The 23,706-nt window shown below is 33.6% G+C and overlaps 1 protein-coding gene across 1 annotated transcript in view; it reads left to right on the plus strand.

Moving 5' to 3' along the window:
• Positions 1–21,256, plus strand: part of LOC136979390 (serine/threonine-protein phosphatase 6 regulatory ankyrin repeat subunit B-like) — an 80,523-nt gene extending 59,267 nt beyond the window's left edge. Inside the window, exons 21-27 of the mRNA XM_067275332.1 lie at positions 185–281; positions 5,955–6,061; positions 14,879–14,996; positions 19,051–19,124; positions 19,216–19,671; positions 19,743–19,807; positions 21,165–21,256. Coding sequence (XP_067131433.1) covers positions 185–281; positions 5,955–6,061; positions 14,879–14,996; positions 19,051–19,124; positions 19,216–19,671; positions 19,743–19,773 — 883 coding nt within the window. The 3' untranslated portion in view covers positions 19,774–19,807; positions 21,165–21,256. The remainder of the gene's footprint in view (positions 1–184; positions 282–5,954; positions 6,062–14,878; positions 14,997–19,050; positions 19,125–19,215; positions 19,672–19,742; positions 19,808–21,164) is intronic.
• The last annotated feature ends 2,450 nt before the right edge of the window (positions 21,257–23,706 follow it).

Consider the following 23,706-nt stretch of genomic DNA (forward strand, 5'->3'; position numbering starts at 1 on the left):
AATAATTACTTATTATAAATTAATTTAAAATTAAATAACAAAGAATTTATCAACAGTTTTTATAGGTCAGCATAAAGAACATCTTTTACTCTTTTTTACCCATATCTTTTATTTTTATTTTATAGTTATGTTTTTGTAATAATCTATTTAGAAATAGTAATAATGATTTATTTAACTTTAACAGAAGAACGCCTTTATACTGTGCCAGCCACGAGGGTCACATTAATTGTACGTCTGTTTTACTTGCAAATGGTGCAAATCCTAATGTTGCCGACAATGAAGTAAGTACTCATTAATAAATTAGTTGATATTTTTTTGTGTTGCAAATTGACTTAAATAATTAATAATAGTTGTTTTAAAATGAAAAATTAATTAATTTTTAATTATTGGTCTTTATGAAAATTAATGATCCAATCATTTACCCTTACACCAAATTTTAATAATTAATTAAATTACTTTATAGTAACTCAAAATTAATCTGGCAGTTTACATTTTTGCTTGTCAGTTGATTCAGGCATTTATTGTACAGTGGGACCTCGCTTAACGAGCACCTCACACAACGAGTATTTTGCATAACGAGCAAAACAAAAGTTTGCTCGTTATGCGAAAAAGTTGTAAAAGTTTGCCTCGCTTAACGAGCGATGTTTCGCATAACGAGTGACGAGGAGAGGGGAAGTCCCGAATTATGCGCATGCGGCATGCTCCATCGGTCTGTGTTTAGCACTCGTTCCACTAGCATTTTACTGTCGCTTGTAATCACATATTTTTCCAAACTTGTGTTCACACATATTACGTGTAAATATCAACAACCATAGCCCATTATGTAATAAACACACCAGACGATATGCCAAATTCTTGGGCTACGTTAAGGCTATAATTTCATATTAGAAATTAATTAATTTGACTAGAAGTAGGCAGTTATGCTGCCTTATCGTATTAAATTTAATGACCAATTCCAAATTAAATTTTATAAGTGTCTGAATTAAAAATTAACTTTATAATTATTAAATTTAATATGAGATGATAACATAACTGCCTACCTCTAGTCAAATTAATTAATTTCTATTATTTAATTATAGCCTTTACATAGCCCAAGAATTTGGCATATTGTTTAGAGTGTTTATCAAACATATTAGCTGTGATTTTTTTTTTTTTTTTTTTTTTTGTTTCTGCAAATCGAATTCTCATTCCAGGATGGTACATTCTGCACTAGAGGAAAAGATGATGATGATTCACACTCCTTAACAGTGTATATTGTACAGTTTTTTTTTTGAATAAATGTTATACATAAAACATTTGAGCATTTTTTCGGTGTGGAACACATTATCGTATTTTACATTAAATTCTATGGGAAAAATTGTTTCACTTAATGAGTGTTTTGCATCATGAGTAAGACTCTGGAACAAATTATGTTCATTAAGCAAGATTCCACTGTATTCTATAAAAAGCAATCAAAATATGAGGAGTGTATTTTAAGTACCATTTTGATATTAAAAAACACAAGTACAATTTTTTTAACAATTTTATTGTACCATGAAAGACTGTATTTTAATCTACTTTTCAACATAATTTCATCCAATATTAAGGCACTTATCATATCATACAACCAGCTTCTGTATTCCATCCTCATAAAAACCTGCCGCCTGATTTGCCAACCACTGCAGCACGGCCGTTTTGCCATCATCGTCGTCGTAGCTCTGACTGCCTAGATGCTTTTTCAAGTAGAGGAATAAGTGGTAGTCACTAAGTGCTAGATCAGGGCTATAGGGAAGGTGATCAAGTTGTTCCCAGCCATATGATGTGATAGGGTCTCAGGATCATTGAGCCATGTGTGGATGGGCATTGTCATGAAGCAAAACAATCCCCTTACTGAGGTTGTCTTTTGTTTGGATGACAGAATTGTAAAAAATCTGTTTTCTTGAACTTTTGCATCAACTTTCTGCACCACGTCTTCACTAATGACAGACGGTTGCCCACTACAGTTCTCGTCACGGACATTAGTACGGCCATCTTTAAATGCTCTAACCCATTTTCTTACCATCCCGTCACTCAGAATGTTTTTTCCATACACCTCACTAATCTGCCGACGAATCTCGGTTGCTTTCACGTCCTTTGCATTAAGAAAACAAATCACCGCACGTACTTCGCAATCGGCAGAATTTTCAATCGTCCGAGGCATTTTAAACACACACAAACTTGAACGAATGCTTCCGTAGTTGCGTCTGTGGCTAGCCAACAGATATAGGTACTCGGCAAAAATTTGCAGAACACCAACCGTAGCACCGAAAAGCAGCGGCCTTATTTTAAAACTGTACTTACTTAAAAAACACCCCTCATAATTAGCATGAATACAATACATAACAAGAATCATAAAAAATTGAATTCTCAATTAATTTGTCATTCATAAGAATATTTACATATATTCTTAAAGTTTGAAATTTAAACCTTTGTAATGTGCACTTATTTTCACAATAAGTGAGCATAGTATCAGTTTGGATGAGTTTGCAGATAAATTACTGTAATTTTAGCAAATATTGTGGATTATCTGTGTTTTAAAGTCAGTATGAAAGGGGATATAGTTATGCACAACTGTAAATTATGTGTCAGTTTTAAATTGCAATTATAATCTCACCCAACAGTATTTCCTTTGTCTGAACTTACAAAGAGCATTTTTAATAATTGAATAAAATCAGGTGAAATGGCAGCACAAATTATAATTATATAGAATGATATTCCTTGTGTGTCATGCTACAAAATTCAAAGCATTACTTGAGTGACAGGTTTATAGAAATTGAAATGTGTAAATTAATATTTAGTAACATATGGAATCTACATTACACAGTGGTAAACTTTAATACAAGTAAGGAACATCAGTGATTTTTGTGGCATCAAAAGTTCTAAAAATTTTTCTTCCATAAAAAAAAACTGTAAAATTCAATTTCAAATTCATGGCGAATCTTAGAATTCAGGAAGTATGGTATTTACACTTATGAAATTAACTTATTGGGAAATTTGTTATACTGTATATGGCTTAACCCTTTTCCCTCCAAATCTTGTTTACGTTTATTTTGTGATCCTTTTGGTTAAAATTCACCAAAAATCAAATTATTATTATATTGGTATGAAAAAAATCACATACATCTATTAATATCTTTAGTTTTAAATATGATATTTTTCAATACACTTTATTAGAAAAATTTATAAGAAAAAAATAATATATATCAGAACTGACACATAAACTTGATAATTTGTAACATTTTGTGAAAATTAACATTGTCTAGTTACCTAGTTGTTTGCTGGCACCAAGCCAGAAAGACATAGAATATTGTTTTGTACAATTCAATATAACACTTATGGGTGTATGTTTATTTGTTGTGAAATTATTGCACATTATATCAAACATTTGTTTGAAATCAAAATTTTGTAGCGGTTGATAGCAGATATTAACTAATATAATGAACTAATATACTTTATTCACTTCATATCAAACAAGATTATATATTTTTGTAATAAACATATGATTACCAGTAGCAGTACATGTAACATTTGCTGATATTTTTGAATAAAATAAAAAATATATAAAATATCAGAACTGAAGGTCACAACTGGAATATTTATAACATGTTGACTTATTATAGCTAAATAAACTTATTATAGCGTAAATGAACTTATTATAGTAATATTGCATGAATATGCTAAAAATGAAATAAAAAATTACCAGAAAAAAACAAATTAAGAAAAAAAAGCATTAATTAAAATTTTTTAAGTCGACAAAACACCACCTGGACAAAAATATGTGAAACAGACGATAGACAAGACGATGCTGTCAAGTGCCGACATCTGTTGTCGATAAATTTTACAAAAATCGATATTTACCAGAGTAACGACGAATTGGTACCCTTGAAATTTAGTTTAACAAGGGGGTACCGATCGATCGGTATTTTCGGGGGAAAAGGGTTAAAGATGAGCAAAAGTTCGAAACATGTATACGAATTTGACATATTAACTATTATATTTTTGTGCAAATAGCTCATATAGTAATAAATAACCACTCACCACACCACAGTAACTTAAAAAATTATGCACTCGGAACCAATATACGGTGTGATAACGTCATAAAAATTTTGAAAAACATCAAAAAAACAAACGTTTTCCAACCCCATCTGGTCTCTGCTTCGGGTTCTTAACAGTTTTTTAGATAAAAATTCGATAAACGAATGCCGTTAACTAAGAGTTTGATCTTGAGTTCAAACAATTTACAAAATTAGGTCACGCATGCGCAACGTGTCGGCCTGAATATTTGTCTTTTCACCGTGATGTAGTCCATGCTGCAGCACCATAATTGGGACAATATTGATAATTGATAAAGGACCTCCTTATATTTGAGTGGCACTTCCTTTTTCCAGATCAAAGTGCTCATTTTCTGGTAGAAGCTATCATCATATGGTATTCTACTTAGTTCTTTGCTTAACTTTTCATCCTTTGATACTTCTGTTCCCAGGTATCTAAAGTCTATCACCTCTAATCATTCTCCATTCGGTTCAATTTTCTCTCTTCCCTCTCACATTCTCCTTGACATCACCACTGTCTTGCGTTTTTCATGGTTTATCTTCATTCCCCACTCCTCTAGCACACATGCAGTTGATGGTGGACTTCTTCTGTCTTCTACCAATATCATGTCATCTGCAAATAGCCAAGTCCACAACTTCTTCCCATTAAGGCTTTTTTTTTACATTCTTATGGATTTCATTCATTGTGATTATAAACAGAAGTGATAACAAAACACTTCATTGTCAAAGTCCTGTCTTTACTTTGAATTACTCTGTTTTTCCAACTCCTGTCTTGAAACAACTTAGGCTTGTGATATACATTGCTTGTATCTGATTTATAATTTTTGCTGAGATGCCCTTACTCTCTGGCACCTTCCACACCATCTGTCTTGGAACACTATCATATTCTTTCTCACTATTTGTAAAAGCCATTAGTAAGTCTTTTTTGTATTCCCAACTCTTGTCCATCAGTAGTCTTACAGAGAATAGCTAAGTTAAGGCCGAAGTTTTAAACGTGAAAACGTGCAAGTCGGACGTTCGGTGCCGCTTTCCCGTAAGCCTAGAAGTTTGGCAATGACGTTTAGAAAGTCGGTGGAATCACGCTCGACATTCCAAATGCCATTGTCAAACTTCTAGGCTTACAGAAAAGTGCCACCGAATGTCCAACGTACGTATTTTCACGTTTAAAACTTCGGCCTCAACCTCGCTAATATCAAATCTGTGATAGATTGGTTCCTTCTGAACCCATGTTGTTCCTCTTCTAGTTGGTGTTCCACCACTTTTCTGATCCTGCACTCTAAATCTCTTTCATAAATCTTGGCAACATGGGGTAACAATGTGATCTCTGTAATTTTCACTTTTCTTTATGTACCCTTTCTTGATTATTGGGACTATAATACCTTTTTCCCATTCAGATGGTACTTTCTTATCTCTGCATGCTGCCTTCGTAACCTTTGTTAGCCAACATATCCCCATGTGATTCGATGCACTGATCATATCCACTGTGACTTGGTCCTTCCTTCAGCTTTGCCCATCTTCATCAAAATTGCTTGCACAATAAATTTTACTAATGAATACACTATATTCTAACATGTATTTTGTATCATAATTTATTCTAATTCTATCAATATCTTCAAGTATATTTACATTAATAGAAGGATCACTCAAAGTTAAATAAAAATTTACATCTTTAATAAGCATATGAGGTTTAAGCAAATCCAAAACACCACTTAAGATGAATGAAAAGTTATTTGAAGCAAATAAACCATTTTCAGGTTTTTATTATTTTGAGTTATTTGCATCAATAAACACATGAATTCGGGCTTTTATTTACATCTTATTTAGGTGCTAACTATAATGTTAATAAAAGACCAAAATTTTAATAATTACCTTTTATTATTTCAGGGTAAAATCCCTCTTCATGTTGCTTGTTTGAATGGCTGTCTGGATGTTGTGAGATTATTATGTGAATATGGTGTTCATGTTAATTGCATGGCTGCGGTAAATAAAAGGTAATTTTGTAATATTTAATAAAAATTTCTAATTGTCGAGTAATTAAATAATTATGTATTTGATAATTTCATTAATTATATAACAATAATTTTAAAAATTGCTGGAAGACTGAGACTGTAAATGGCTCAGTTTACAATTTTGGCATTCAGATTCAAATCTGAATTCAAATCTCAGAAATTTTCAAGGTTGATTTGAATGTGCAGAACCCCTCCCTTGCCACCCAGCTGCCTTGTTGGTTATCTGATTCTATGTGGAGCCTGAGAAAAAGCTCTCTTAATGCCCTCGGGATAGAGAAAGTCAAAATAAATATCTCTAAAATTACAAAATTCTATTAAGAAATAGGTTTCAAAATTTTTACACAAATTATTAGACTTCTATTTCCATTGCTGATTACCAATTTATTTATTATAGTTTTTTGCAAAGTTTGTTTATCTCTTACATTTTTCTTGAATTCATTCTTGAACATCTGTCTGAATATTCAGTTTGGTTTGAAAAACAGATTTGTTTTGATTACTGAATAATCACAATATATAATAGTAATCTTTTGTAAATTTGAAATTAATTCATTTGAGTTTAGTAGATTCTACTATAATTTCTGTAAGTATTATTATATTAAATATGTTAATTCTAAATTTTAACTATTAGCTTAAGAATTGTTACACCTTATTTTTCCGGCAAGTATTTGATTTCTGCGAACATTTTCGCCGTATTAATGCCTGTCTTCGGGCTCAATAAAACATTATTGAATGGACACAATTTCCAGAAATGGAATTTACAATTCATACAGTTTAAACTTTGATATACAAAAGAACATTCCAAATCTTAATGATAAAAAATTTTCAAAATAATTTCTTTTTTAAAAATCAAAAACAAACTTCTGAATTCAAAAAACTGGTTCAATTGATGGAGTTTCAATTTAAAAACAACAGAATACAGTCGAAAACAATAAAAGCCAATCTGTCTTTAAGCATCCTTAAGTCGTTCAGGAGTGTCATATAGGGATTTCCACGTATTGGAAATATTTTCCTTGTCTTTGAAATTAATGCAGACATGCTGCATGGCAGACTTGCAGATCTCTATTCATTCTAGCATTTGTAAATTTTTCATTTCATGTACTGAGTAGATTGATATTAATCATTGGTATTTTTGTTTAAATTATGAGTCTTAACTCTCAGACAATTTAAACAAAAATAAATTGCACAAAGTATTACAGATGATACTTGATTGCTTACTGTTCTCTCAATTAGCTGTATTTCCTTTGGAATTAGCACAAGATTACTGTTGAGAACAAATCACACAGAAACTCTCTTTTTGATGGAAAGAGTAAGTTTATTTTCTATAATTTAGAAAGGATATGCATTTCAGGCTTAATGCCTCTCTTCAGTCCTATTTTATTAAATATATCAGCAAAAAGTTATGTAAGAATTACAGATTATATTAAATTATATTTTAACAATGCATACAAAAGTTTTCTCAAAAAATATAATTACCTGAAAATTATTATAATGACAGCTGGAATAACTAATTATTAAAACCGTTAGGTAAAAGTAAGTAAAACTGAAAAAAAAGTAAATAAATAAATTAGTATAATATTATTAAAATAATAAGACAGTATACCTGTAGAAATAAAATTGTTTTTGTTAAATTGTATAAAACCATGGGCTAGTACAAGTAAGACTGAAATATATTAAAAAATAAAAAAATAAAGAATAAATAAATAAAAGAATATAATAAAATGTTATAAAAATATTAAGAGGGTATACCTTTAAAAATAAATATAATTTTGTTAAAATGTATGAAAGCTTTTGATTAAAAAGATAGTAAAACATAAAAAAAACTTTAAAATCAATTAAAAGTGGCTAAAAATAAGGTGTCAGAGCATTCCCTGTACTCAGAAAATCTAATAATTTGTACGATACAGTGAATTAAAATGGGGGGAGATGAGGAAGAACATCTTAAATTGGACTCTTCTATTTTGATAGTAATGGCTACTAGATCTCACATATGACAACACCAGTGTTTAAATTCATTCTGTGAATTTTGTTTATTTTAATAATTTCAATGTGTTCGAAAAATATTCTTTTAATAATAATTTTTTATTTGTTAAGAAGTTTGATGCTGTCAAGTGAGATCTCGCAGCTAGCATGATTTCAGTGTGTGGCGACTGCTGTGTTGGTGTAATCATACTTCACAGCCCTTATATGCTCTCTTATACAAATTTTTAACATTCTACCTTTTTCATCTATGTAATACAGTGGCGTGCCGTCATTGGAAGCGATGGAAGCGCCGCTTCCACCTTCCAGTGACCTTTTCTTGTATTTTATAAAATATAAATTTTCATATTTTAATGTACTTTTAATTAATTAAAACTAATATTTTATTATAACTGCATTATGTATCTTTTACAAATTTCTATACTACATGTGAAAAAAACGATAAGATTGCTATTGTATATTCGAATAATTTGGTGGCAGTAGGAATATCGATACTGGGTCAGTTTCCAATCAGCCAGATTATATAGGCATTGATGCATGCTGTTTACAGAGCACCAACCTCACCCGGTTTAGCTGGTAGAAGCGACACATGTGTAAAGCATCCAATTTTATATCCCAGACCGGTTCTGAGCTGTTAGCTGCCTGCCTGTTAACTTTCAAGCAGCCAGATTATAGGCATTGCTGCATGCACTTTACAGAGCACCAACGTCGCGGTTTAGCTGGTAGAAGCAACACACGCATAAAGCATCCAATTTTATATCCCAGAGCGGTTCTGGGCTGTTAGCCACCTGCTAGATATTCGGCCGCCTTCGCCCGATTATGTGAATCGTGAGCAGACTAGATCAACGGCGGGCAATCCCCGGCCCGCGGGCCAGCTACGGCTTGCAAAAAGTTTCTATCCGGCCCATGAGATCTGTAATAGATTATTAAATTGGAAAAATAACTAATTAATAGTTATTTTCCCAATTCTTTGTAATTTTCGAAAACGATAAGAGAAATAAATGTAGTAATTAACTTTTTATTTATTTGTTTCATATTTGCGGACTAAAAAAATTATGAGTTACAAGAAGGCGTCAATTAACTACTACGGCCCGCGGAAAAAACATAAAATTTATTCTGGCCCGTGTTATAAAAAAGGTTGCCCACCCTTGGACTAGATTTATAATTTAACCCAACCGATAGGAGTTTACTGGCATGTTTTTATGATAGTTCCGTATAGTTGACAGGAGTTAAAAAAGAATCTATTAAAATATTTGATATATTTATTTCGCGTTTATTCCGCTCTCCCATCTTATATTACTTATGGATTTCAATGTTAAACCGGTGATATTACGATTTAGTATGTCCCATCTGTAAGGTGATGCAGAAAAAACGTGTACAATTCTAGTAGTGTTAAAAAAATTAACTGTTACTTTGGCATCATTTACAACCAAATTTAATGAACGAGACGTACAATGGTACAAAAAAAGCTCTAGAATTTATTTTCCTTAAATTTACGATTTATATATCCGTTGTCATAAAAATTTGTCTTCCCACTGTTTTCCCAAGACTACAGATTTTCAGGTACAAAGTAACCGGTTTCGACTTATTTCTACTTAAGAAGTGACTAAATAATTAAGAGATTAGGGAATGGGGACATAAATAAAACCCTGCTGAAAGAGCCAGAATTTTACTTAAACAAAAGCTTAACCAAACCAATCACTAGCTCAGTACAGTGGGGAACTGATTTCTGTGTACACCTGGTACTAAAACGAATTACAGTAGTTAGAAAACAAATGACTATTAAGTTTAACATATTTACATCTATGGTGAGAAACGTTTAAAATTTACAACAGTCCTGTCGCGTCCTTTGAGATATACTAGTGATGCGACAAAAGAGGCATTCGACATCGACCGGTATCGGCACCCTTGGGATTTGGCAACCTGCATGCATGCACGCGCCGCACACCTACCAGGACGTCTCCGATTCCATTCATTAGCCACTCGTAGGGAGCTATTTCACTAAGTGGATTGTTTTAAGATTTAAAAAGTAAAGAATATTTTGTTATTTTTATGTACGTTTCTTCACAAAGTTATATTTAATTATAAGTTTCTTTAAAAGTATATTCATACAATTGAAGAATTTTTTGTACTAGGTATGTATATTTGTCACACATTTTGTTTTACCAAGTAAGTTTTTTTGATAATTTTAATTTTTGCTCTTATATCGTGGCTAGTGATTCAAAAATTAATTTTAAAAAAGTTTTGGCTCAAGACCATATAATAAAAAAGAAAACGTTATTAAAAGAGAAAGACCAATGTCTAAATTAAATATAAATACGTCGACAAAAAAATTTCGACATTTCGACGATAAAATTTATGACGAATGACGATTCTTTCGTAAAATTGAAGCAATTTGGAAATCAAAATAGAATAGAATTTAACATTGGTAGACAATATAAAATAAATATTGAAAATTATAACGAGATTATTACGATTAATAGATATATCTAAATTAATAGATGTTATATGTTTTTTCTCAAAGCAAGAATTGGCATTTAGAGGGCATGGGGAATTTATTGAATCTAATAACAGAGGTAATTATATTGAACTTTGTTATTTATTAAGTACGTCGGATAATCTATTAAAAATACATTGAAAGAAGTGTACGGTTTTTACTAGCTTATCGAACAAACGAATACGAACGGGCCGTGACGCGCAATTACTTGATTGCCCCTGTAAGTCGGCTTCTTACGGAAACACGGCTTCCCTATCGTCAAATGTCACGGCACGCCACTAATGTAATAGTATTTGCATTAGCATTCTTCTGTGCATGATCTTCCATAGTTCTCCTCTGAGCTTTTAGTAGCAATACTATAAAATAAATATGTTCTTACTTAATGCTTTTTAAAGAATATTAGACAAACCAGCAGTGTCATGTCACACCATTAATATACATGATATATTCTGCATTAAATTTCTTTTATGTTTGGATGTGGATTGTATTTCTTTTTATTACAGTTAAATAATATAAGGATCTATATTTAAGCAGATGAAAAACTGGATTGTCCAAATTAAACTGGAAGTCCAATACCATCATATATTCATCGTCGACAAGTGAAATGATTACATCGTTGGACGACATCACACCATCACATTGCACTGTAGTCTTTAAAATTTGTACTTTGTAATTTGTCCTTTGTACTCTCCATGCCCATTCTTTTATCTGGAAACTTTTGTACCAGATATTGAATTAATCACAAAAGGCATGGATGATATGTGTCGGGATTACTTTCATTGGAAAACAACTTTCCTGGCGAAGCACATAAGGCAAGCCAGACTTGAGGCATTCTTGGAACTTTCTACATAAATTACATCAATGGTACAGCAGAGAAATGTAGTGCTTACAAAGGTGGATAAGTTGAAAGATGTGGTGTTACTCAAAAGATCAATGTACAATGAGAAATTATTAGAATATATTTTAAACACAGACTGCCAACCAGCATCTAACAACTTTTTAGAATCTGTCTAGTGAAGTTTATAAGATTTGCTTCCACTCCCTTGGCAGACCTTCTACATATGTGCAATTCAGTAGTCCACTCATCAAAAGTGCCTTGAATTTTCACATTTGAAGACCCATAAACCGAGAAACCAAATTCGTCCAGTAATTGAAAAGTGCAGTTCTCTGACATTTTTAATTGAAAGACAACTTGTGAAATTCTACCAAGTCAAAGCTGCTTTTTCCATCAGCAAGTAATAGAATGCCTTAAATCCATTTTGCTTGTCAACAAGGAATAAATGATGGTATTGGACATTCAATCCTTATTTCTAAATATATAAATTACTTGGCCTGACTGACTGACTGGGTGACTGATTGATTCATTGCCCAGAGCAAACTGCTGAACCTAAGGAGGTGAAATTTGGTACACAGTTAGGGTACATCATGAAAACACACACTAAGAAGGGATTTTTGGAAATTTCTCCACAGAGGAAGAGGGAGAGGATTAAGGCTTAACTCGAGGAATGGCTTTTACCGTACTATTTTAGATGCGATTTTTTGTTTTCAACTAAGTTTAGTCTTCATTGATTACTTAGGTGTATTAAATCGATAACATTTCAGACATTGTTATAAATATTTTTATATATCTTGATTTTTTAACCAAATGTTTAAACCATTTTAAATTCAAATTTATTATTGCATATTGGTTCGATTATAGAACGATTGTAAGCATTCCAGAAAATTGATTAAATTGAAAACAGTTTGTTTGAATCTCGGCAATTCTCGTCATTCTTGGCAGTAGGTGTTATATAACAATTACTATAGTTGTTGAAATACTAAATATAAATGGTGTTTGCTTGCAAAATCTGTGCGGGTGAAGTCGTGAGTAACAGCTAGTCTGTCTGTAAGAATGCCTCCATATTTTTGGGCAATAAGGGATTTCCTCTTCTTTAACATTGAGGATGCACATAAACGCCACAAGAACATACTCAAGCTAGCAATGTTAATTTGTTGCACATTGTTCTTTGAATTTAATGATATAATTTATCTGCAAGGAAGCTCTACGTCAGCGATTTTATGTGAGCTTGTGTTATGACACCTTGAAAACACCTTTCTTTCCAAGTTCCAGCACTTGATCCTCTCATACTCCAGATACATTGATGATATCTTCATCTTGTGGAGAAGGAAGCCCGATCTATGGCAATTTTTGGAAAACATCAATAACAATAACTACGGATTGTTCCTACAATTAGATCAGGAAAGTGAAACATCAGTATACTTTCTAGACATTCTTATAACATGCAGATCCAGAGAACTTTTCACTAGGGTATACAGGAAATCTACCTTTCGACTCATTTTAATCCCATAGAATTTCGTAGACCTCAGACACATCAAGCTTTGTGTCTTTAGATCCTTGATGAAAAGGGCATACACTCACTGTATGAATATTCGGGACACTATGACAGAGCTGGATTACATGAAAAAAATTGCCAGGCAACACAATTATCTGGATAAGATAATAAAACTGTTGATCGACACTTTCCTCATATCGAAAACGGTAACGGCAGCAATAAACCAGAGGCAAAGGATAGTCTTAAATTATAACCCCACCTTCTTTGACATTCAGAAGAAAGTGGCTCACGATGGTGACGATGGTGGATCGTAACCCGACAATTTTTACAATACTGCGGAATGATAAAAAAATTTCACAACCGAGACTCAGCCACCGGGATTTACTTCATTCCAGTCTATAACCATCATTTCAACTCAAGGCTAGTTTACATAAATTTACAGCAGACAGTCAAGGAACATAAATATGCAGCTAAAAACAGCCTCAGTAATACGGCACCGGCAGCTTATTCACAGAATAATGACGTAAACGTTCAATGGGATCATGCCAAAGTCATTAGGCCCACTTCTAACGTACATAGCATTGGGTTTCTAGAAAAATTAGAAATGTATAAAGCACACGAGAAGTCACACCTCATCAATCATCGAGATGCGGAAAACCTTTCAAACATTTGGTGGGCAATTTACATAATGTAATTTATGAGAATTACATCTTATGAATTTTTGAAATGTTTGACATTTATTTCTTTTTACAAGATTTAATTTTTCATGTTTATTAATTATTGCATTTTAATTACTGATTCTTAAAATTTTTGTATTTGCGACTTTGTTATTTTGAATTAGTAATTATACATTCTGAAGAATTCCAAAAGCTTGTACCTGAAGACCAATAAAATCTGATTGAAAATGTTTTTATTTCAATGAATTTGTAGTTGGATTTATCAAGGTTTAGTTTATTCATTTAATGTAAGGATCTTTAGGAATTAGTGTATGAGATTATCCATAAATTATTTAATACTATTTTCATATTTTTCAGCCATCATCCCACCCTCCTGTAATGCTCCGTGATGCAATGCATACATCCTCATCTAAAATTACATAATACATATCCTCGATTGATCCTCTTAATTGTACTAGGAATAATACATGGCACAGGGTACTGAAAGTTACATTATTTTATGAATTACATACTAAGCAGTGACATAAACAGAGTGAAGTGCTGTGCAACTCTTTAGGAACAAAACTGAATCCCTCTGTTTCTCAAGAAGATCCTAGCATTATGTAACATTTCTTGTAAAACTATTCACCCACTTGTAATGTAACGATTGTATGCATACCTACCCATCCACACTTGCATTATGTAATTTACGATAGCCTCTATGCTTATAAAACAAAGAGTAATTTAAAATTAATTGCATTGATTGGCTAGCACAAGATGGGGTACTTGAAGTAAAAAATTACGGAATGTAAAAATTTGAATTAAAAAAATTAATAAAATAAATTTTAAAAGACAAAATAGAACTGCACTATGATGAAACCCAATAAAAAGTCATTATCATCTGGAATACTGAAATTCTATGAAATAAGAGATTTGTAGTTTTTCTTCTCATCTTTCTGGGAATGGCATTTCTTTGTAACGTGCACTGTATTATTCAATTTTCGGGCATTAGATTTTTCTATATATTATTAAGAACACATTACATTACATTAAAATTTGCTGTAATTATTGTTTGTTGTTTACCATTTAAAATAGTTATTTTTTTAATTGATATAAAAAACATGTCTGTGTGTTTTCTCATTTAATTTTTTTCTGAAATAATTTTATTCTACAGGTATATTCTTATTCACATATTTATTGAAGTTTAATAAAAAGTCTGTTAATAAATGTAGAACATTAACTTTATATTATTTTAGACAAATAAATGTTTTTTTTATTTTTTAGCAAGTTATAAATTGCTTTATTTGCTAATAATGTATTATTTACATTACAATAGATGCACTCCACTGGATTACGCATTGAAGTCGGAACAGACGGAAATAGCACAGATTCTTATCGAGTCGGGAGGCCTGACGTCTATGGATATCGAAACGATTGCCGCCGCCGTTATTCAGGTACAAAAAAGTTTAATATACGATACTGTAATCGTGATCATTGATATTTTTATTATAATTTGATTTTATATTACACTTGAATGAAATAAATGTCATTGTAAGAAATTAATAAATGATGATAAAATATTCTGAAGTTGGCGTGGCAGTTGATCTCTATGTTTATAAATTGATATATTGTGGAAGCGAACATCAGGAACTCTTGGATCTGTAACTGGTAATGTAGTACATGCATAATAGGCAGAACTTTGGGTTTGAATTTCACTCCAGGCTAATCTTTATGTTCATAATCTAGTAAATTATTTAATTTGATTGAAAATGTATTTACAATTAGCCAGCACAAGATGATGGACTAATCACCTACCTTTAGGCAAAATTATACCATTTAATCATTTAATTGTTATCTTAGTTATAGCCTGAAAATCTGGAATGTAGTTATTTTGATATGAAAATAATATCCAGCAATAGATTGTATATTCTTTGTATGTGTTTATATATATATATATATTAGCATTATTCAATTACCGTATATTTCTGCGACGAGACGACCTTCAGATAACACGAGGTATAAATTTTTGTCAAAGTTTTATAGTTAGCATATATCTGTCCTATAAGACGACCCTGGATTTTGGGGCTTTTTTTTACGATCTAACTATCGTCTTATCTGCAGAAATATACGGTGCTTTATCGGTACTAAAGTCAACAGATATATATCAGGTAATCAAAAAAGTTCTGTCGTTTTTGTTGAAAGAAAACAAACATAAAAATGTATAGGAAATAAAACAGTTTATGCATTAAAATAACCACTCTCACATTTAATAACCTTTTCCCAACGGGAAACAAGCTTATAAATTCCATTTTTATAAAAGTCACAATCTTTAGAGTTGAAAAACTTCTCTAACTTCGTTTCCATAGCCTCTCTATTTCTGAAGTATCAGTTTCGCAGATGATTATCTAGGCCAGTGATTCTCAAAGTGGGGGTTGCGACCCCCAAGGGGGTCGTGAAAAATATTTGGGGTCGCTGAAAAATTGATGCCCAATCAATTTTTTCAAATATTTTATAAATTTACTATGGATTCGTGTTTAGAAATAATAGAAATAAAAAATATATAAAATAATTTTTACTTAAATAAATTGCACATATAAATAACAAAAATAATATAAATATTTAAATACGAGCCTAACCCTCTTCCTCCGGGATGTTTTTTGACACATACTTATTCTTTGGGGGTCCTTTGAAATTTTTAAGTGCCAAAGGGGGGGTTGCGGTCCAAAAAGTTTGAGAACACTGATCTAGGCTTAAAAATAGGTGATAGTCAGAAGGGCTAATGTCAGGGGAATAAGAAGGGTGCAAAAGAGGTGCCATTCAAGGGTCTGAATTGTGTCAAAGGTCACACACACACGACTCGAGGTCTATAGCATTATCGTGTAGGAAAAGAATGCCTTTACGGTTCACTAAAGCTGGCTGTTTTTTCAAAAGTGATTGGTGAACTCGACGGAGTTGGTCACTGTAGACGTTAGCAGTAATAGTCTGGCCAGATGGTATAAGTTCATAGTGAACAATTCCATTTGCAGTCCACCATACGCACAATATTGGCAGGTGTCAATCGACGAGGTATCCATTTGCCAAGCTCGTAAACTTTCCCAAGACTATGCAAATGTAAACGGACAGTTTCGTCATTTACGGAGAACCTTCACGCTAGCATCCGACAAGTTTGAGCAGAATCTTCTTCGACTGCGGCCCGTAATTCATCATCATTAACGACATACGGCCGCCCTTCTCGTGGCACATCTTTAAGCGACTCGTCGCCGGAAGAAAATTTTCTAAACCACCTTTGGGCGGTGCGAGTGCCGACAGAACCTCGTCCGAAAGCCCGGCATATTTTTTGAGCCGTTTGCACAGCATTTGTTCCAAGTTTAAACTCGTACAACATACAAGCACGAATTGTAGAGTTTGGAGTACTCATCTTCGGGTCAATTTTTATAATATTAAGAGATACCCTTTCCACTTCTCTTTATATAAGACGAGTCAACATTAAATCTTGATTAACATATTGCTGGAATTTTAGTGCCATCTATTGTGTATTGCGTGTAACATTGTTTAAACTTTGTAGTTTCGCAAAAAACGACAGAACTTTTTTGGTTACCTGATACATATATAACATAACTACTAAAACCCTAATTTTATAGGGAGGCATAAATCTAAATCACTGGATCATTTTGAATCATATATTAAATTTTTGAATTCTTATAATTAATCTAAATACAAGATTAGCTACTTTAATACATAATCCAAAATAATTCAGCAATTTAGATTTATGGTTTATATATATTTGAATTATTTATTTCATTTTAAAACTTAGTAATTTTAGAATGTCAAAGTACCGTACATATTTCGATAACAGTTAAGTTTGATTAGTTTTAAAGAAAATAAGAATTTACATAATCTCCCTTTGTATGTTGTTTGAAATATCTCTAATGTATTAGTGTCGTTCTTTACAATAATGGCTGGCAAACGGTTAGTGTAACTTTTCATATAATCTTTATTATGTCCTATGAATATTCGGAATGTTTTTCTTCTTTGATTACTGATAACCTACACAGAAATTACTAATGAGGAGAAACTTACATTTAAACCATATATCGATAAACTAATAAAGAGCCTATCAATCAAGAAAGTTATATTACATAAATGTTATCGCCTACTTTTATCAAAAACATTATTAAGATCTCTTATACTAACTTCCACTCAAAAACTGGGTATACTTAATTAAAATCACTACAAAACCTAATATCCAACAGAGTAAAAGAAATAAGCGCCAATGTTTTAACCCGTTCTAGTGGTTTTAATTCTTATACTAACTATTGTACGTCCATTTGGTTTTCTACTTGTCGGTCCGAAGCTAATAGATGACGGAGAGCGTATCATTGTCTTTATCATAAAAGAAGGAAGTTATAATTTGACTAACAATGACTTATATGTATATATAGTGGGCCAAAAATCAGTTAAGCGGGATATAGTTTTAAAATGATCAAAACTGGTTTGGAATAACTGCATGTTATTAGTCACGATTTCTAAATAATAGAATCGGGAATACAATATGCAATTCTAACTGTTCTCAGTTTAAAAAACTGTCGATAAAGTTTTTCTGGGTCAACAGACTTATAAACCAGCCTGTATAAAATCATTTAATATATACTAACTAAATTGAGTTCCTTGAATTTTAAAAGACAGTGGGGCCAGTGGTAAATGATGCAATATCAAATTGGCCAATTTGAAACGATTATCCGTAGTTGGCATTTACTGCTAGTTTCAAAATTTTGAAGTGGTAAATTCGATATTGGGAAACGAACTGGATTACGTCGATTGGATACATACGTATCTCAATTATTAATCAACCGGCAGATGAGCCCCGCGTTGCTCGGGCAAAAGATTAAGATTATTAGATTATAGCCGACCTTACGTTTTGACCGGGTGAAAGAATTTGGTCTACTTTCTTCCGAGACTAATTAGAAAAATTTTAGATGGATCTAAAAATATGTTCGATTTCCTGCAAAAAACTGCATCTAAAATAGGACGGTAAAATCCGAATTCGGGGTAATAATTAATTGCCAAAACGTATACTATATGTGCCACTATTTACATTCCTTCTGTATTATTTACAATTTATACTGACTAAAACTAACTCTCTCCCCCTCTTTCCTCGGGGGTGAATTTCCAAAAATTCATTCTTAATGTGCATACCCTACTAAAACGCAGTCAAAAACGCAAAAAACCGCATCTAAAATAGTACAGTAGAAGCCGAGTTCTTCGGGGTAAGCCTTAGTCCTCTTCCTCTCCCCCGCGGAGGGGAATTTCGAAAAATCCCTTCTTAGGGTACGTCACGAGAACGTAAACTAAGCGTGTGAGAAATTTCAACTTTCGAGTCCTAACCGTTTTAGCTCTGCGCTTATTATTATTATTATCAACCCATCTCGATTACGTGTAAAGATTTGGCACGTTGCAAAAATATATTTTCTGCATACGTCTTTATAAATAAATCTCTTATAATTTCAGGCATTTTTTAAAGGGTTTTTAATTAGAAAACAGATTACGGCCAGAAAAAGATTATTTAACTTTTTATCCCTCAAGTAAGTACTTTAAAGCGTGCGAATATATTTTAAAATTTAAATTTACATAGAAATAAATGCCCGTATTTATAAAACAACGTTCTTTTGCTAGGAAAATAAGCGAGACGTCAACGGGAAGAGCGTGTTCGACCGGAAATTCTTGCTGCGGAAGCAGCGACTCGGAATTTCATCAGAGTTCGAACTTTCGAGATTTGGCGCCGTTATTCGACAAGAGTTTCGAAACCAGACCCAAAAGTAAAATTCCCGTCGCCGTGTGGAGAAACGGCGAAAAACTGCGCAACGGTAAATTGAAATTTATGCAATCTTTAGAACAGGCTAAACACGTGAACTGGGAAGACATAAATTATCCCAAAGGTTGCACGAGTCATTGTTATCATTGTTGCACGTGCCATTTTAAACTCAACAAATCTTGCCACAATTGTTTTCGGTTTTCCGTATTTCCGACGAAACACGGAAGTCGTTCGTTTAATAGTCTTTTGAGTAAGGAAAGGCCGAGCGCCAAAATAAGAAACGATGCGGCTATGGTTATTCAGAGAGCTTGGAAAAGGTAACATTTGCAAATTAACGCGGCTGTAAGGAATTTTTTACCTAAGATCAATATTTTACGTTATTTTATAGATACAAAAAATGTCAAGCTATTTTAAGATGATGGCGGAAAGTTATTTATCAGATACAGCGAAATAGTGAGTATAATTCCTCTTTTAACTTTAATTCGGTAATGTCGACGTATTGTGGTAATAATATAAAATCGAAGTAAACTTAACATTGCAAACATATCGTAAAATTGCAAAAAGCTTAATTTTCGGGGTAGGGATGAGTTTTATAAAAAGATTTGTAAATGCTAATGCCCGGTAAAATCGTCGTTAAGTCCGACCTTACTCGAGGTACACGCCACCCCGTTATCTCTGCATCCCTCGACCTTTCGCGGACAAAATTTATTAGTATCGATCCCCTAAAAAACTAACCTTCCCTGCAAAATTTCAGAAATTTTCGACAAAAAGCGCAAGAGTTATCGAGCTTCAAAGAGGGTGAACAAACTTGCGCTTCCCCCACACACATCCATACAGGGAAAACCCCCGAATTTTTTTATATTTCTCTGTTTTAAGATCCCGAGTCCAAAAATGTAAAAATCTGAAGGAGTCACGTTTTGACCGGTGGCCTAACAGCCGAGAAAGTAAAAATTGTAAACCTACAAATGTCCCCATCTTCCGTCTGTCCGTCCGTCTTTCCTTAATCTCCACAACGGTGTTAGACGAAAGGCCAGACCGAATACGGAAAGCTTAGGGGCGAGGGCTCGATTAACTACGTACGTACTGTACTTCCCACGATAACCGGAAGCTAGGTTATTTCGATAGGAAACTTTTTCCCCGAAAGGAGTTAAGGAAGGACGGAAGGATGACGATGGAAATTTATAGGCGTGCAGTTTTTTCAAATGGCAGCCAAAAAATGTCAAAACTAACGTTTTAAATTTGATTTTTAATCTACACCGGACGGACCGAGCAAAGCCGGCGGGAGTCGGGGTCGGGGCCGGGGCCGGGGCCCAGAGGGTCCCGAAATTTTTTTTACGAACAATCCTTACGGAGAACCAGCGGACAAAACTTAGGGACCAACCCTGCGTGGGGTGGACCGACGGTAAGAAACCAAGACTCGGGGCGTCTTTAATTATACTTTTAATGAAAAATATATTCGACGAAGTATCAAACACAAATTCGTGTTAATAACAACCACTTGGCTTTTTTCCACCTTTATTTAGTTGATACGGTACACGTTTCGGGCCTTATGCCCCTCATCAGTCAACTTTCATCCTTGTGATGTGTTCTGTGCCCATTAGACTGGTTGAGGTACGCAAATGTTCTCTCCTTTCTGTTCTTTCTGGTGGTATTCGCCGTTTCTATAACAATGGCTATTGTTGATTCTTGTGAAACCGTGTTGTATCATTCTTCGAAGTATCAAATGAAAAACCAGATCAAATGAAGAATCAATCAAATGAAAAATATATTATAAAACGTAGATATTTATTTATTGTTGTTTTCTTTTTAGCTTATTTATTTTCCGTGGCAAGTCATTTTCGGAGGAGGAAAAACCAAAGGGCCAGGAAACCGTTTTATCAAGTACATTATTTTAGAATTGCCGGCAGGCCGACGTTGTCGTCCGTTAGAAATCATTTACACCTGTTCCGAAGATTTTATACATCGATTTTTTAAAATACGCGGCGAATTTTAATATAAAATTGGAAACTCGGGTATTTTAGCCAAATAAACGTTTTTTAAAGCCCGGGCGGCGGTCGGTAGTTGGGCTTCCTTTTCCACACCTCCGGGAACAAATAAAACAGTAAACGAAAGTAAAAATTACGTCTTTACTTTCGCCTATTAACTTTTATTATGGTTTGTGTGCCGAGCCTTTTTATTATCCGCCTAAATCCCAGGATTTACCCACGGACGGCCGTGGGAGTGGGAAGGCGTTTAATTACTGCCCGGCCGGAGATTTGGGCCGAGACTCCACTAGCGTAAAAACCCTCGCCGTAAAAACTTTTAATCGCGTGGCCTGTTTGCGCTTGGACTGCGGTGGTGGACCGGCTAGCGAAGTTATTACGGCGACGGTGCTATCGAAGTTACGGTTGTATACATGATATATTGATATAAAGACAATGATTATATTCTACGAGTTGTTTCTATACTATAATTACAAATGTAGTAAAAATAATATCTTTACTTTTGTATGTTAACTTTTATCATCGTATTAAGATAATATACAGCACTTATAAGCTTAGCTTTTTTATTATATACTCCTCTAAATTGGATGATTTTCCTTTGGCCGTCCATATCACGTGCTTTAGACATCCATTATTATATTATAATCGGGATACATCGGGATACACGAATACTTTCGGATGTTTTCGATAAATCTTTCCAGATCTATTCTAGGTCCTTTCCAAGTAGCCACGAGAGAACGTACACAAAAGCTCGTTTTCCGCCATTTTCGCACCGTGTCACAATGATCTAGATTCCACTGACTTGATTGGTGGATGGTACTGTCTTACGGACATATTCGCGTCGAAAGTCGAACACTGCTCGACTCGCTTTTATGCTGGTTTTACGACCTCCGGCGTAAAATATCGTGGTCACGTGATAAAAAGTTTTTTGCGCTAGTGAAGTCTGCCTTAGGCCAGGAACACACATGCGTAAAATTCGGCGTAAAATCTAGCGTAAAAATTTTTCTGAAATTTTGGCTGAAACAACAGAAAATAGAGTAGAGCGTGTGTCTACTTTTTACGCCAAAATTCCTCCAATAAAATGAAGTCTTTTCTGTGACGTCAAAGTAGACACGTGCTTTTTATTCTAACAATGGCGGCAATGAGGGTTAACCTTATAATTGCGACGGTCTCGAAAAAAACAAAAAATAAATGAGAGGGCTTTATCGAATCTGTTCGACCACATCAGTGTCACGTATAAAGACGGTGTATTTAAACAACGTTTGCGGATGGCTGTAGGTGCGAAATTTTAAATAACAGGTAGGTCTAGTAGAATCGATATATAGGCCTAGTGTTTAGATCACACGTTCTTTATTTGAATTCGGAATACAAGTGTATTAATTTAAATTTTCTATATTATAGCAGAAGTGGAGAAAAATGGAAGGTATAAAGGGATAGATATATATGAGAGGAAAAAATTAATAAAGTTAGCACTATTAGTGGCAGTGATGTTAACTATTTGGCCAAAATTTTTACGTATGTGTGTTCTGGCATAAAAGCGTAAAACAGAAACCGAACGGAAAGCTGATTTCTGATTCAGTTTTCTGCCACACAATTTTTCGCTCGCGTGTTCCTGGCCATCGCCATCTATAAACGTTGTTTAAATACAGCGTGTTTACATGACACCGATGTGGTCGAACGGATTCGATAAACCCCTTTATTTCATTTATTTTTCGTTTTCTCGCCACAATTATAGGAATCATTGCCGCCATTGTTAGAATAAAAACCACGGATCTACTTTGACGTCACAAAAAAAGACTTCTCTTTATTGGAGCAATTTTGGCGTAAAAATTTTACCGCGTAAAAAGTAGAGACACGTTCTACTCTTTTTTCAGTTATGTTTCAGCCAAAATTTCAGAAAAATATTTACGCTTTCTGTTTTATGCTAGATTTTACGCGTGTGTGTTCCTGGCCCTACTTTTTGGCGTAATTTAAAACGTAGACGGATGACGGAAAGGAATTTGGTAGAGCCGCCGTAATTTCGGACGGCAAATTAAAATACGGAAATTAAGAAAAACTTGCGGAGTCCCGATTAACGAAAGTTCCGCGTCGTCCGGGGCAAACTCTCCAGTCCGTAGGCTACTTTTCCGTCGACCGAAGAAAGTAAAACCGCCAGGATTATTACGAAACCGCGACCTTTTCCCACGGCTTTTGTCCTTTATTTATTTGGTTTTTCTTTTTTTTTGTAACTCGCTTCCCGGACAAACCGCTCTTCCGATGCAAGTACGGTAATAGGCGCGTTTTTATTCTCGGTTAAAACCACGGTACAAATTTGCCGTACCGCATAACTAACGCTATTCCCGCACGTCGTTAAGTTGCGAAAACGGCTCG

This window comes from Centruroides vittatus, unplaced genomic scaffold (genome assembly GCF_030686945.1).
Source record: "Centruroides vittatus isolate TY-2023 unplaced genomic scaffold, ASM3068694v2 contig_620, whole genome shotgun sequence".
NCBI lineage: Eukaryota > Metazoa > Arthropoda > Arachnida > Scorpiones > Buthidae > Centruroides > Centruroides vittatus.